The 15,940-nt window shown below is 56.8% G+C and overlaps 1 protein-coding gene across 2 annotated transcripts; it reads right to left on the reverse strand.

Annotated features, from left to right (window-relative positions):
- Positions 1-4,745: 4,745 nt before the first annotated feature.
- On the reverse strand, positions 4,746-14,274 carry Bsg (basigin (Ok blood group)). Of its 2 annotated transcripts, XM_048341843.1 has the most exons (8): positions 14,130-14,274; positions 8,705-9,052; positions 7,388-7,544; positions 6,850-6,932; positions 6,610-6,746; positions 6,226-6,505; positions 5,651-5,675; positions 4,746-5,436 (listed from the first exon to the last, which is right to left on the reverse strand). In XM_048341843.1, the coding sequence occupies exons 1-8, from the start codon at positions 14,194-14,196 to the stop codon at positions 5,376-5,378; spliced, it is 1,158 nt and encodes a 385-aa protein (XP_048197800.1). In that variant the 5' UTR covers positions 14,197-14,274; the 3' UTR covers positions 4,746-5,375. The 2 variants fall into 2 exon arrangements, with proteins under 2 accessions (XP_048197800.1, XP_048197799.1); XM_048341842.1 differs by lacking the exon at positions 8,705-9,052 and having other exon boundaries at positions 14,130-14,271.
- Positions 14,275-15,940: the final 1,666 nt, after the last annotated feature.

Raw genomic sequence — 15,940 nt, forward strand, 5'->3', positions numbered from 1 at the left:
GCCGCGGGCCGCGGAGACCACACCGCCCCCGCGCGGGAGCCACCCGCCTTTCCCTCCCAAGGTGCAACATTTCCATAATAAAAAAGATGCTCATGCTCATAAAGGCCTCCAGATCCTCGCTGGAGCTTGTCGCTTGCTTGTCCTGGATGTAGACCTTTGAGTGCTGGGGGAGGTGGGGGCTGGCAAGGCCGAGGTCCATTTTGGGAGGCAGGGGTCCCACACTCCGCTTCTCTGTCTACTCTGTATGTAGGGAAACTAAAAGCCCAGAAAGGAAAAATCATCCTTGAGATGCTGGCGACCCCATGCCCAAACGGTGCCCTTGTGGGGGGTGGGGTGGGGAGGAGATGTCCTAACGACAATTTGGTGAGCTCTGGAGCTCCCAGGGGGCTGTTGCCTTTCTACTCCATGTCCTCCCCTCTGGCCCCTTGGCTCCGGTCCTAGCCCTGGGGAGACAGGGGATCTGCTCTGGGAGGAGCAGGCTGCAACATCCCTAATGCCAAGTGACTCGGAGCCTGGCCTGAGCCCCCATCCTACCCAGCTGCACCAGAGTGGAGGAGGGTGTCATGAGAGGGAGGCAGACCAGGGGAGAGATGGAGGGAAGGAAATCACAGCCTGGGAGGCAAGGAGCTCCAAGACCTTCCCTGGGGCCCTTCCAACCTGATTGCCCATGGAACCCTCCTGGATTCTCCAGGGACCACCTGGACTGTTCTGGGCTCCCCCCTACCCTGCCCTCCCCCCAACTCCCCTGGCCCTTCCAGGACCCTCCAGCTTTCAGTTTCTGGTCTGATTCATCCAGTGATGACGTGTCTGTTGGGTGCCCTCCGCCCACTGGGCCATCCAGGCCAGGAGGGGGGAGATGTGATTTGTCTCTGCCCACAGCAGGTGTTCCATAGTGACAAGGGTAGGCCCTGCCCCGCCGTGTGTCCTCATTTGACAGTATGAACTGCCACCTCTTACCTCAGCCAGTCTGCTCCATCCGGGGGCCTCTGGAGACCCCCACAAGCACCCCTGATGCCACCTCTAGGCAGTTGGCATTGGCAGTGCTGAGCTCTAACCCGCCCCAGGGTAAATGTGTGTTCTGGCTGAAGGGAGACCTTTTATGTTCACCCTGGGAAGATGTCAGGCTGGGCCAGCTGCCAGAGCCCCAGGGTTTATGGCTGGGCTGAGGAGGCAGCCAGTCCTCCAGCTGTCTCAGGACCCATCAGGCCTGGCAGACATCTGTCCCAGGATGCTGGAACTCGGGGCTCCAGGCCCCGCTCTGCAGTTGGGGGACCTGCATCCTGGATCAGGACCCCCTGGGCCAGGTGTCACCGGTGAGTTTGGGGACTGGCCTCCAGCTACTCAGTTCCACACTAAGCACCATTTATCCGTTTATCTAACAGTCATTAAGCACCTCATTCAGGGCTGAAGATTCAGAATGGGATAGTCCAACTGGCAGAGAGAAAAGATAATCACACTAAATGTGGCATTCCACAAATACCCTGTCTCTGGGAGGTTGGGAAGAGTGGGGGGGGGGGGGCTGGGGATATGGCCTAGTGGCAAGAGTGCCTGCCTCGGATACACGAGGCCCTAGGTTCGATTCCCCAGCACCACATATACAGAAAACGGCCAGAAGCGGCGCTGTGGCTCAAGTGGCAGAGTGCTAGCCTTGAGTGGGAAGAAGCCAGGGACAGTGCTCAGGCCCTGAGTCCAAGGCCCAGGACTGGCAAAAAAAAAAAAAAGAGGGGGGGGGGGGAAGGGGAAGGCCTGTGTCTGAGATGACAAGGAGGGAATTGTGGCTCATTGTCCTGTGGACCACTGTCAGGAACATCTGGAAGGCAGTTTGGGCCACACAGGCCCCTCTCCAGGATTTGTAGGAGGAGCATGGGGATCTAGAGCCCAGGGTACCAGAGTTAGGGGATAGAGTTAGATCTGCAGATTCTAGGTGGGCTGCACCATGTCTAAAACCATCATGACTGGGTGCTTGTTGTCTGCCTATAATCCTAACTACTCAGGAGGCTGAGATCTGAGGGTCATGGTTCAAAGCCAGTCAGGGCAAAACAAAGAGACTCTTATTTCCAATTAACCAGTAAAAAGCTGGAAGTGAAGGTATGGCTCAAGTGATAGAACACCAGCCTGGAGCAAAAAAGCCAGGGGAAGAGAGGTCCTAAATTTAAGCCCCAGTACTGGCAAAAAAATAACACATTTCTGGAAGAAAACTCTAATGTCCATCTTCTGGACTCGGTGTGACCACAGGGCCCTGGGGTCAGACCTGCTTGCTCTCTGCAGCAGAGCCTTCTCAGGAACTTTGCCAACTTCCCAGCCACACCTGCAAGGCCTCCTGGAGGTCAGGGTCTGAAGCCTGGAGGTGGATTTTCCCAGGATGTGGGCCTTTGGAGTGGAAAAAACAGAACTGCGAGGCAGGCAGGAAGCTTGAGGCGACACTGAACAGCCCCGTCTGGGAAGACTGGTGCCCTGGGCTTACTGCAGCTTGGGACTGACCACCCACAGGGCTCATCTGACCAGGGTGGATGGCTGATTTCCCTAAACAGTGAGCAGAGCCAGGTGCTCACACCTGTCATCCCAACTACTCAGGAGGCTGAGATCTGAGGATTGCTGTTCCAAAGCCAGCCCAGGCAGGAAACTGTGACTCATCTCCAATAAACTGCTTAAAAACAAAACAAAACAAAAAAAAAAAACTGGCCTAGTGGCGAAAGTGTTTGCCTATATACATGAAGCCCTGGGTTCAATTCCTCAGCACCACATACACAGAAAAAGCCAGAAGTGGTGCTGTGGCTCAAGTGGCAGAGTGCTAGCCTTGTGCAAAAGAAGCCAGGGACAACACCCAGTCAGTTCAAACCCCCAGCACAAGCAAGGAGGGAAAAAAAAAAAAAAGTAAGCAGGCTCTGATGCTATTATCCAGTCCCAATCCTACCCTCCATGCACCCCCAGGAGACCCCAAATCCTTCCTGAGCCCAGAGGGAGGGAACAGGGGCAGGGCTGGAAGCCAGTCCTCCTGAGTGGGGGTGGGGTGGCTAAAGGCGGAAAGCCAGCAGCCAGCTGTTGGGCAGTGCACTCCTGCACTGTGAATTACCCCTTGTTTGTCCAAAGGCTGCCCTGGCCCCACCCTTCTCTGCACCCTGGGCTGGGACTGTTGAGATCCCCCCTAGTTCCCCATGGGGATTTTGGGTAGTGCTTCCTGAATGTTCCAGGGACTATGGCAGATGACCTGGTCTAATCTGAGGCCGATTTCAGCAAGCTGCCGCCCATACTTGGCGACATCCACCACTGTGCCCTAGTGACATGGGCATGGGGCTGCACGCTGCAGATGCTCGTGAAGTGCTAGGTGTGGAGAGGTGCCTGTGGTAGGCACATTTGCTTTCATTCCCATGTGCAAACAAACACTGGAAGGCGTCTCTGGTCCCCACTCCCACCCCTCCCAAGGCCACTCTGCCTGGCACCCCTGCACATGCCCTCTGGGAGCCAGCACAGCACAGCTGGGAGCACTGTCCCAGTTGAGGGCACCACCACCACACAGGACACGTGCCCACCCACAGGCCTAGTACGAATTGCTGGCTGCCCTTCACCAAGCCCAATTCCTGCTCCAGGTGTACCTCAGGTGCCCAATCCACAAAGCAAATTCATGGGCCACTAAGCAGACATGCTTGTGGGTGGCACCTGGGCCTCCAAACCTGTGATGCCTCCTTGACCTCCCAAGGTCACAGCCAGGCAGGTAGGGACCTGGGTGTGTTCAGGAGCAGGTTCAGGCCTTTGGCCCTGCAGGGTGTGGGTATTGCCTCCCCCCACCCATGCTAAGAGCATGGTGCCCTCTAGTGGCTGCTGTGGGGAACCACAGGACCACCCCAGGCGTGGCCCATCCTAATTCTTCCTTGGTAAAGTGGGGAGGTGGCCTCTTCTGGGGCTGTGCACATGGGCCAGTTATTTTCTGGCTCCCCAGCCTCCTGCTTCTCCTAGCACCTTGACACCACGGTGTGATGACTAAAGGAGGCTGGCCGAGGGTCTGGATGAGGTCTCCTTGGCCAGGGGTCCCATGAGGCCCACACTGTCCCATTTCCTTCCAGAACCTGCCCTCCTACCCTGGGAACACACACACACACACACACCATTCCAGCCTTGTGCCTCCCCTCCTACCCTGGGAACACACACACACACACACACACACACACACACACACACACCATTCCAGCCTTGTGCCTCCCCTCCTACCCTGGGAACACACACACACACACACACACACACACACACTCCAGCCTTGTGCCTCCCCTCCTACCCTGGGAACACACACACACACACACACACACACACACACACACACACACACACACACACACACACCATTCCAGCCTTGTGCCTCCCTAGCTTTTGGAGCCATCAGGACACATTTGGCACATGGTGGGGAAGTGCCTTGTGTACCAGAGGCACTGCTCTCTGGAGGGTCTTTGTGAGCCCCACCCGAGTCCCAGGACTGGGGGGCTGCGAGACACACCAATGTGGCTCCCTGTGGGGTCTGTGGGCAAGTCCCATGCTGGCCGGAGGGCTCCACTGCCTCCACCACCCAAGCCCAAAACTCAGCCAGAAGAGCGACAGGCTCTTCAGAAATGGCTGCCCAGTCCTGCCCCACTTTCTCCTCGGCTTCTAAACCATCAGCAGCCCCTGCTCCCTGGTTGCACCTCAAGAACTTAGCTGCCCATCCACACTAGCGGCTGGCTCCACACCCCGCTGTTTCATAGCAGAGGTGGACTCTAGACAGGTGAGGTCAGTCTTTATTGTGCCAGCTGGGGATTAGGGATCCCAGGAGGCCCAAAGGATGTCCGCGGAGAGAAGCACTTCTGCAATTCTGGTCCTGGGCACACAGACATTGGGAGGGGTCCGAGGTCACTAGGGAGCAGTGAAAAGGTCACCCTAAAAGTGACTAAGTGGGGCCCTCCACCATGAGGTCAGAGACTCACTCAGCTTCTACTGGGTTTGAAACAGACTGTGGCCTTTGCGAGAACATGAGAGCACAGGTGTGGCCAGACAGTGCCAGTTCAAGTAGGTGCTGGCCGGGCCTGGCGTGCCACCCAGGACAAGGCCCCTAGCCCTGCACACCCGCCCCAGAGGCTCGGGGGCACACTGACCATCTGGGGCTCTAGTGGTGTGTCTGGAAAGGAAACCCATGTGGAGAAAAGCCTCATTTAGTGGAGGAGGGACGGAAGGAGGAATTCAGTGGGGGCTACAGCCATGTGCTTTTGCCGGGCGGCTTTTCTCAGTGGAGAGAGGATGTGGAATTTGGCAAACACGGGAAGGAGTTCTGTGGGAGGTGGGAGGCAGATGCCAGGCTCCAGGCAGGCGGCCCTGGCCCTGTGCCCCGGGCCCAGCCTCGCTGCACACCTGGCTCAGCTGGAGGTCCTCTGGCGCACGTTCTTGTCTTTGTCCAGGTTGTGCCCGCTGCTCTTCCTGGGGACACAGGGCAGGGCCTCAGCATGCAGCAGGCATGCTGGTGCCAGCTCTCACCTCGTGACTGCTGTACAGCCACCTGCTTGGCCAGGACCCAATGAGGGTCTCCCTCAGGGAGGGTGGATCCATGCAAACTGAAGGGGAACAGGTCTTCCCCCCCCCACCACTGAGTAGAGGTTCCTGGGTACCCCAATACCTCCCACGAGGGACTTACAGTGGAGCGGAGCCCAGTTCATCTTCTGTGATATGCAGCCACATGGAAGAGAGAGAAGAGGCGTCAGTGAAAGCCTACGGAGTGCCTGGCACAATCAGCCTGCCCTGGGGTCCTGCCGAGGCACAGTTGTGCGTGGCGCCATGGTGGCACGGCTATGTGTGCTCACTCCGCCCGACAGCCAGGGACTGCGGAGGCTAGGTGCTGCTGGCCCCCCGGCACCCTGCAGCACGCAGGGGCCACAGGCGGTGGGGGCAGTCTGGGGCTCAGAGCTCGGATGCACCCACCCTCAAAGCCCCACCAGCTGCCCGCCCCCTGAAGCGGCAAGGATGGCACTGACCGTGGAAGACACCAGCTTGCAGCTGAGGGAGGGAGGAGAGGGGGCCATGAACAGTGTGTGTGTGTGTGTGTAGGGAGGAGAGGGGGCCATGAACAGTGTGTGTGTGTGCGTGTGTGTGTGTGTGTGTGTGAGATACACCTCGTCATTCCAGGATGCCATTCAAGCCCTGAGGTCCACGCTGCTGCAGCTACCCCTGGCCAAGGGGACACCCCTAAGCCTGCTTCTCAGGGCCACTCACCGTCCGCATCCGCGTCCCGGCTAGGCTTCTGTCGCTTCTCACAGATGAAGATTATGGCGAGCAGCACCAGGACCTCAGCCACGATACCCAGGAAAGGCCAGAGGGCAGCTAGGTGGCTGTGCACACGCAGCGTCACTGTGGCCGCGTCACTACCCTCTAAGTTAGTGCCATTGCATAGGTACGTGCCAGGGTCACTGCCCGCTTCCAGGTTCTTGATGGTCAGCTCTGACTTGAGCCCTGTCGAGTTCATTGAGTACTTCTTGTTGTCAATTGTGATGGGCTACGGGGTGGAAAGGTAGCTTGTCAGGACCAAGGTGGACCCCCCCACACAATGTCCTCATGCACAACTGTGGGCTCTCCCATGGCCCAGCTCCGGGTGCTCACCTCATTCCGAGAGTCAGACGACTTGTACCAGGCCCAGGAGGTGATTCCAGGGTGGGCCTCTGATGTACAGATAATTGTGACTGATGACCCCTGCTCACCATGAGTTGATTTTTTCATGGCCTTGATGTCGGGGGGCCCTAGAGAGAACAAGGAGGGGGGCTGACACCCAGGCCTGCAGGTCACTCATGGCCCAGCCTGCCAGTTCTAACGGGTTCAAGGCACGCCCAGCCCCAGGCTCACCGCTCACTATGATCTCCGCCCTGCCCAAAGGCTCAGGGAGGAAGATGCAGGAGAAGTTGCCCGACCTGGTCTTCTCGTCCATCCTGTAAGCAGAGCACTGTGCTGAGGCTGGCGGCTCTGCCACAGCCTCTGCTTCCTCCTCATGACACAGCCACACTGGTCCAGATGAGCTTAGGTCTCAGTGGGGCCTGGTGGCCCCGCCAGGGACACACAGAATGCCTGAGGATAGGTGCCAAGGAGCGAGGCAGCCCCTCCCCACGTGAGGCCTATAAAAGGGCTCTGTGCACACTGTGCCTGCCTGAGCCCCAATTAAGCCCAGGACCGGCCACCATGGAATCAGGGCTGAGGGAGACACAAACCAAGCTTTGCTTTTCTGTCTCAAACACAAAGCCATGGGAGCTTCCTGCGCACACAGGGCACTAATGAGCGCCATGAGCACTTGGGGCCTTGTCCTCTATGCCCCGATACCAGTCGGCTCCCAGGGCCACCCCTCAGGCCCACCCGCGGGAGTCCTCTGCTGGCCTCCCCAGTCACTCACTCAAACTCTGTGGTCAGCCCGGAGAGCGTGTCCTCTTTCACCACCTTGTCACCTCGCATCCACCGGTGGCCTGTGACCCCTTCAGAGCTCTGATCTAGGGTGCAGGTCAGGCGTATCTTGGAATTGACCTTCTGCATAGAGGTCTGAACGGTGCCCGCTGGGAAGCCGAAACACAAGGTCAGCACCAGGCACAGGGCTTGCCCCAGCAGCCTGCACTGGCCCCATCCAGTTTGGAACCACTGTGGCCCGAGGCCCCAGGGGCTCCCAGGGTGTAAAGGCCTCCTCCCCTCAGCAGGCTAGCTGGAGGCAAGCTCCTCCCAGATCTGGTGTAGGCACACCTACAATGCTCTTCAAAAGGACCCAGGCACCGGGGAGACGGGCCAGCCAGGCACCCAGAGAGCAGGAGGGCACTGGACTGGACAGGACAGGGCAGGGCAGGACAGGTACGGTTCAGGGTAGAGGCTGAGGATCCACCTACAGGACCGAGGCATCAACCTGCTGCACTGGCCTGTCCAAACTGGAACTTCCTGTCCAAGCTAGGCCACTGCCACATAGCTTTTTAGGCCCTGATCTGAACACATTTTTTTGGCTTTTGTTTTTGGTGCCAGTCCCAGGGTTTGAACTGAAAGGCCTGGGTGATTTCCCTGAGTTTTGCTCAGGGCTAGCATTTTCATTCAGGCCACAGATCCACATCCAACTTTTTGGTGGTTGAATGGAATAAGAGTCTCACAGACTTCCCTGCTCAAGCTGGTTTCAAACCAAGATCCTCAGAGCCAGCCTCCTGAGTAGCTAGGATTAAAAGTGTGAGCCACCGGCGCCGGACCACCACTTTTCAATAGCGCCAACCTCTTGACCAGCCGACAGCATTCCCTTTAGGAATCAAATCTGATTATCATTTAGAACCAGAAGCTGAGAACCCTCACAAGGCTGGAGGACCTTGTTCCTGACCGAACTTGGGAGGACACCACAGGCTAGACGCACGTGACCTTTCTGGACGACAGACCCCAGAGCCACTGGACAAGTGCGCAGGGTGATGGACCAGCCAGCCACAGAGGGGCCTGGCAGGTGTTTGAGGAACAGGCAGGAGAGCCGAGGGGGAGGGACCCATCTGCAAGACGGCAGGTCCAGCCAGCACCCCAGCCTGGTCAAATGCTGAGGGTACCAGGTCTAGGCCACAGGCCCTGGTCCCTAGGAGTAGGGCCCTTTGTAGGAGAGAAGGGTGGAGAGCTGGCCGGGACAGCATCTGGATTCTATGAAGCAGGAGCCAGGGCCGGGTGGCACAAGAGGGAAACAGGGGCAAGTACCCTGGCCACTCACGTTTGAGGACCACCACGCTCGCCTGAGCACGGACCCACCTGACCCTGGGGGTCAGAGTCAGGTGGTTGCGGTTGGGGTCGTTGTTGGCCCGACACTCATAGGTGCCTGCATCCTCCGCGCTGAGCTTGTCGATGGACAGGCTGCTGGACGCATGCTGGTGGTAGGCGGCATGGATGTGGACACGGTCCAGCCGGGCGCCATCCCACAGCTGGTAGCACGAGTCGTTGGGACTATTCCCTTCAAACCACCACTGGATCTCAGGGACAGGTCTGCCCACAGCCTCGCAGTGCAGGGCCACACTGTCCCCCACCCACCCCTCCTGGGACAGTGGGGCCTGGATGAAGCCGGCTATGGGAGAGAGAGCACCCTGTGATTATGAAGGGAAATGTGGGGCCAGGAAAAGCCAGCCTTGGCAGAGGTGACCCTCCCGCAGGAGCTGAGCGCAGAGGCCCTGCCCAGGGCTGCCCTCAGGGAGATTCACTTCCTTCTGGCCTGTGGAGAAGCTGAGGCATCGTTAGGGGGAACCGGAGAATGGGACTGACAGGAAAGCAGCTGCGCCTGTGCTCCGGGCAGTACCTGAGGGATCCTGGCGGGTGTCCCTGGATCCCAACCCAGCATGAATCACGCTGTGAACAGGGACCTCCAGCTTGTACCCCACAGGCAACCCTTCTACCTGGGAACTGGCTCCTCTGACCTGGCCCCAAATCAAACCTTAAAACCCAAAAGGGAGGGGCTGGGAATATGGCCTTGTGGCAAGAGTGCTTGCATTGTACACATGAAGCCCTGGGTTTGATTCTTCAACACTACATATACAGAAAATGGCAGAAGTGGAGCTGTGGCTCAAGTGGTAGAGCACTAGCCTTGAGCAAAAAGAAGCCAGGGACAGTGCTCAGGCCCTGAGTTCAAACTGCACGACTGGACAAAAAAAAAAAAAAAGGGAGAGGGTGCCAGAGGTTCACACCTGTCAACCCAGCCACTCAGGAGGCTGAGAGCTGAGAATTATGGTCTGAAGCCAACTGGAGCAGACAAATGAGCAAGCTTCTGATCTCCAAATAAACAGCAAAAAGCTGAAAGTAGAGGTGTGGCCCAAGTGGCAGAGTGCCAGCTGTGAGGGGGGAAAAGCCAAATGAGAGCAAAAGAGTACTGAGTTCAAGCCAGGCACCACATGCATGCGCACACACGCAATTACGCACACATCCAATAATCTTCATCCAGACACACCACAGCACACCCCATGAGACTGAGGGACAAGGGCTGGCTCAAGACCTAAGGCCATCCTGGAGGCAGTGCAGAAGCCCAAGTCCCTACTCTTGACCACCTGTAGCTTTCCCCCCCCCCCCCCACTATGCTGGTCCCTGAGCTTTTCTGCTCAAGGATAGTGGCTCTATCACTTCAGCAACAGCTCCACTTGTGGCTTCTTGGTGGTTAATTGAAGAAAAAGCGTCTCAGATACTTTCCTGTCCAGGCTAGCTTCAAACTTCAATGATCAGTTCAGAGCCTCCTGCGTAAATAGGTTCACAGGTGTGAGCTACCTTCCTTTATTAGTCGTGCTGGAGTGTGAACTCTGGGCCTCACCAGATAGACAGGTGCACTACCATTTGCTGCCACAGCCTCAACCCCAGGGAGTTTCTCCCTCTATCATGCAAAGGAGGGCGCCCCAGGCAGCCTAGGCTGTGTAACAGGGGCAGAGGGCCTCAGAACTGCACTCAGTTCCTTGTGCCTGCCCTGGGCCCAGGTGAGGCAGGTCCCCACACGCACTTGGGCAGGGCCCCCAGGGCCCTGTTAGCAGAGATTTTTGACAATACCACTTTTTTGCAAGGGACCCTTTCTGGGAACCTACATGTCTTCAGTCAAGATTTCTGATTACAAAACTAGCCGCTTCAGGCAAAGTGGATCGGATCAGCAAGTCAGGGCAGGGACACTAAGCTGCCCCTATCTCGTGTCTACACATGGGCTACGTGCCTCACAGTCCCTGCTCCAGCCAGGACTGGGCTGTCCTGTCTCTGGGGACCTGATGCCTGCTGAAGGTTGTATGCCAGGAGCCTGGTCCGTCTCCTCCCATCCAGCACAGGTTCAGCTGTGCCCAGGCATAGCCTCTGTCACGGGTGCTCTCAGACCCCTCTGGGAACCCTAGCGAAGTCAAGAGTGGAGCGTGGATACACGATCTGAAGCCCACATTCTCCAGCAGTCACCCTAGTCTAAAAACAGTGTCCTCCTCCTTGCCCACTGGCAGCCAGGTGGGGCACAAGGCCAGGTTGGCCACAGGGCAACCAAAGCTGCTCTTGGGGTGCACAAGACAGAGTGCCTCTCCCCAAGAACAGCTCATGCCAACCCCTCTCCTTCCCATCTGCCTTGGTGCAGAGACAGGAATGAGAACTTTATAATGCTGGTTGTGGGCTAGTGACCTCCTACCCCTTTCACTTGAGGCCCAGGGCTTAAGAGGGATCCAGCAAGTCCACACCCTTCTTCTACACCGCCAGGTGCACACCTCAGCACAGGGCCCAGAGAGACATAGTCCCTCACTCAAAGAAAAGAGTGCGTGTTAGTTGGTAGAGCCCTTGCCAGCATGCACAGTGTGCTGGCTTCAAGTCCAAGACACACACACACACACACACACACACACACACACACACACACACACACACGAGACTGAAGTGTCCATGCCACTCAGGACAGGCCATGAGCCCAGGCACTCAGATCTGAGTCCGACCCAGGGTCCACCAGAAGGTGAGCAAGGAAAACATACTTCCTCACCTCCAGGTGCCCTGAGTGTGCCCTTGCCCAGGCTCTGTGTGGCCATACCCAGAAGAGAGCCGAGAGATCTCTGGAGGAAGTTTGTGGGCAGAAACCCTGCTTGGACTCTGGGCAAGACAAGGTTACTCTACCCACTTAACCCATCATGGAAAGCTCTGAGTCTTCCTGGGTACTGGTGGCTCACACCTGTAATCCCAGCTACTCAGGAGGCTGAGACCTGAGGACTGTGGTTCAAAGCCAGCCCAGACAGGAAAGTCCGTAAGACTCTCATTTCCAATGAACCATCAGAAAACTCCAAGTGGAGAGGGCTGGGAATATGGCCTAGTGGTAGAGTGCTTGCCTCGCATACATGAAGTCCTGGGTCAATTCCTCAGCAGCACAAATATAGAAAACTGCAAGTGGAGCTGTGGCTCAAAGTGGTAGAGCGCTAGCTTTGAGCAAAAAAGCTCTCAGGGACAGCACCAGCCCTGGGTTCAAGCCCCATGCCCCCCCCCAAAAAGTTCTGAGCCTGTAAGGCAGGCCAGGGGATTCCAGCCCTGTCCCCATCCCACTCCCTGGGCTCCAGCTTATCTTCCCCACCCACCCTGCCGGGGGCCAGCTCTATCAAGGCCCTTGCCCAGGGGTTGGTGCTCAGGAAAGGAAAAAGAAATGTTAAAGAGGATCAGGAGTAACCCTGCAAAACTTCCGCTAGAGGTAGCCCCCTTCTCCCCCTTGCCAAGGCTCAGTCACCTCAGCTCAGAACCCTCTCCTGCCCAGCAGAGCCCTTCCTTGACCTCCTGTTCCACCCCCTTGATCCCTAAGTATATCAGTATACGTGTATATGTACATATCCCCCATCCCGACATGGGCTTGCAGGGCCTCACAGCTAGCTAGTTTTTTGCTCACCTCTGGTGCTCTACTATATGAGCCTCTATGCCCCCAGAGCATTTGTCTGCCAGGGCTGGCTTTGGATCATAATCCTTAGATCTCAGCGTCCTAAGTAGCTAGGATTACAGATGTGAGTCACTAGTCACCTTACATTTCTTTTGTGTGTGTGTGTGTGCGCCAGTACTAGGGCTTGAACTCAGAGCCTACACTCTCACATGGCTTTTTCACTCCTGACTGGCACTCTACCACCTGAGGCATGCCTCCCATCCTCAGCCACTATAAATCTTTAACCAGGTCTTAACTGTGCCCACAGTGAATGGAGAAAACACCTCTGCCAAGCAAAAGGGTGGCAACCTGGCTTTTCTCCTGTAAAACCAGACCTGGATCACCCTCTATGGAGCCCACCCTGCAAGCACAGCCCTGTGGGCAGCAATGAGCTGCTCTGAGCCAAAAGGCCAAGATGACCTTTCTGTGACCTTGAACACCGGACTCCCCTCCTGGGCCTTAGTTTCCCACTTGTAAAGGCAGGAGATGAACCATCTCTCACTTTGTGTCCCGGTCAGGCAAAGTAGTTAGAGGGCAGTGAAGCCCAAACTGGAGTGAGGCTCTCAGGGCATGAGTGTGGGAACACAGAGTGGTGTGAGCTCAGATTGATATGTGGCTAAATCCGACCAAGAATGATAATCTCTCCAGGGCCACTTCCGAGCACATGGACCCAGTGTCCATCTGGGGACAACAGGCGCTTTCCTAAAGACAGCACCAGCAGGAGGTCAGTACTCTGGTGGCACAGGTCCCAACAAGGGCCACATGCAGGGGCTCCATAATGGGTCAGCTCTTACTCTGGCACTACTTGACCACGTGGGTCCCCTACATCCCGTGACCTCCCCCCTCCCCAAGCCCTGCAGGATCCAGCCTGTGGACCCAGGCCAAGCAAGCACCTGATCAGCCCTAAGCCGGCACTGGCTTCTGCCCAAAAGAGCCCCCTCAAAGTACCCAGGCTTTGGCGTCTTTTTCCCTAGCCAGGGGCAAGGGTAGATGAGCTGTTTGTGACCAAAGTCCTGGATGCCCTGGGCTAGGGGATGGGGTTAGCTAGGGTTAACACCCTCTCGACTCCCAGGTCATTTTCAGTAAGAGGGCAGGAGCTTCAGATCACACACCCAGGGCACACCGGGAGATAAAACTGGCTGGAATTCCCCCCGACCCCCCTGGAAGCTGGGGCATTATTCCTTTTGCTTCCAGGTACACTCTGGAGACAAAGGACACCAAGAACTTCTGCTGGGTTCCAGTTAGGAGCCCCCAAGCCTGTGGCTCCCTTTCACCCTGGTTCCAGAGGCTCCTCGGGCCCAGGGCAATCCCTAGGCCCACAGTCTCCATCTTCAGGAATGTTATCCCCGGCACTGCTGCTGCCCCTTGACGCCCCCTGGATCACTCCTAAATCTGCCCCCCTACCACCCATGGGGGATTCCCCCAAGGCAAAGAGCTTCCATCCAGTCTTGCCCCGTAATTTCCCAAACTTTGAGGATGTCACCCCCAGGCACTGTGGCTCCCCAAGAATCCCAGAAGTCCCCTCTCACCCCGTGCTCCCAGGGCCAGGAGACCGCTCCTCGTACTGGACCCCCCTCCCAAATCCCGAGAAAATCGCCACCAGGCAGCGTGGTCTCCCCAGAACCTCCGGGGTGACCTCTCGGGTGGAAAGCCCTCCCCCCAAGAGGGCCTTTCCGGAGGGGACATGGCCCCCCAGGTCCGGGCCCCCTCCTCCAGTCAAACCTCGATGCCCCCCCGCGGCCCCCAACACGCTCCTCACCCGTAGCGGATGCGCCCTGGACGCCCAGCAGCGCGAAGCCGAGAGCCAGAAACACCGCAGCCGCCATGATGCCGTCCGCGCCGAGGACGGAGGAGAACCGGCCACCCAAACGCCCGCCCGAATGCCTGCGCGCAACCGCCGCCGCGGTATAAGTAGGGCGAAGCCCGGCGGGGCGCGCGCACGCCGATGACGTCACAGAGCGGAGCGCGCCGGACGCCATTTCCTGCGAACGCGCGCGCACGCACGTACTCCAGCCCCGGGAGGGCGGAGGCTAGAGGGAGGGAAGGCGGGGACTCGCGCTACAGAAGCCCGGAAGTTGAGTCACAGCGGTGGCACGTGACCTGCCCAGGGCCCCGCCTCTAGGCTGGAGGTGGGACCTCAGGTTGCTGGGAAACGAGGGCGGGGCCTCGCAGGGCGGGCCAAAGTCTGGTCGGTTGCTTTCTTGCTGCTTTTGTTGTTCTTTGTTTTTTGTTTCTTGCCAGTCCTAGGGCTTGAACTCAGGGCCTGGGCACTGTCCCTAAGCTTCTTTTGCTCAAGGCTAGCACTCTACCTTGTGAGTAACAGCACAATTTCCTGCTTTTCTTGTGTATGTGGGGCTGAGGACTCAAACCCAGGGCTTCCTGGATGCTAGGCAAGCACTCTTACCACAAGGCCACATTCCCAGCCTTTGATGATTTGAGACCCAGTCTCTGTGTAGCCCAGGTTGACCTTGAATTCTGATCTTCCAGCCTCAGCCTCCTGAGGATTGAGATTACAACTTTCTCCCTCTCCCTCCCCTTTCTTTTTTGGTGCCAGTCTTGGGGCTTGAACTCTGTTTTTTGTTTTTTGGTTTTTTTTTTTTTTTTTTTGGTTTTTTTTTGGCCAGTCCCGGGCCTTGGACTCAGGGCCTGAGCACTGTCCCTGGCTTCTTCCCGCTCAAGGCTAGCACTCTGCCACTTGAGCCACAGCGCCGCTTCTGGCCGTTTTCTGTATATGTGGTGCTGGGGAATCGAACCTAGGGCCTCGTGTATCCAAGGCAGGCACTCTTGCCACTAGGCTATATCCCCAGCCCCGGGGCTTGAACTCTGAATCTGAGCACTGCCCCTTAACATTTTCCCTCAAGATTGGTGCTTTACCACTTGAACTGCAGCTTCACTTCCAGATATTTGCTGGTTAATTGGAGTCTCCTGGACTTTTCTGCCAGGCTGGCTTGAAACCATGATCCTCAGTCCTCAGCTAGGATGACAGGTGTGAACCAAGGCACCCAGCTACACTCCTTATCTCTAAAGGTACAAGTCAGTGTACAGCTACAGTATAGACTGGAAAAGGTGAAATGGTATTCTTTTGGACATGGGATCTCAAAGTTTATATAAATAATTTTTAGAAAAAGGCAAGTTTTAATTTGGGTGGAAGGGTACATATTTGTGTACATTTTATCACAATGAAAACAACAGAAGGGCTCAGTGCTAGTGGCTCTCACCTTCAGTCCTAGCTACTCAGGAGGCTGAAATCTGAGGATGCCTGTTACAAGCCAGCCTGGGCAGGAAAGTTCATGAGATTCTTATCTCCAGTTAACCACCAAAAAAGAAGTGGAGCTATGGCTCTGGTGATAGAGCACCAGATCTGAGCACACATGCTCAGGAACAGTGCTCAGGTCTGGAGTTCAAGCCCCAGGATTGGCAGAGAAGAAAAAAGGTACTAGTAGCTCATGCTTGTAATCCTGCTCACTCAGTTGTCTGAGCTCTAAGGATTGAAGTTCAAAGCCAGTCTGGGCAGGAAAGTCCATGAGACTCGTATCTCCAATTAACCCAACAAAAATCCAGAAGTAGAGC

This window comes from Perognathus longimembris, chromosome 3, assembly GCF_023159225.1.
Source record: "Perognathus longimembris pacificus isolate PPM17 chromosome 3, ASM2315922v1, whole genome shotgun sequence".
In the NCBI taxonomy this organism is placed as follows: Eukaryota; Metazoa; Chordata; class Mammalia; order Rodentia; family Heteromyidae; genus Perognathus; species Perognathus longimembris.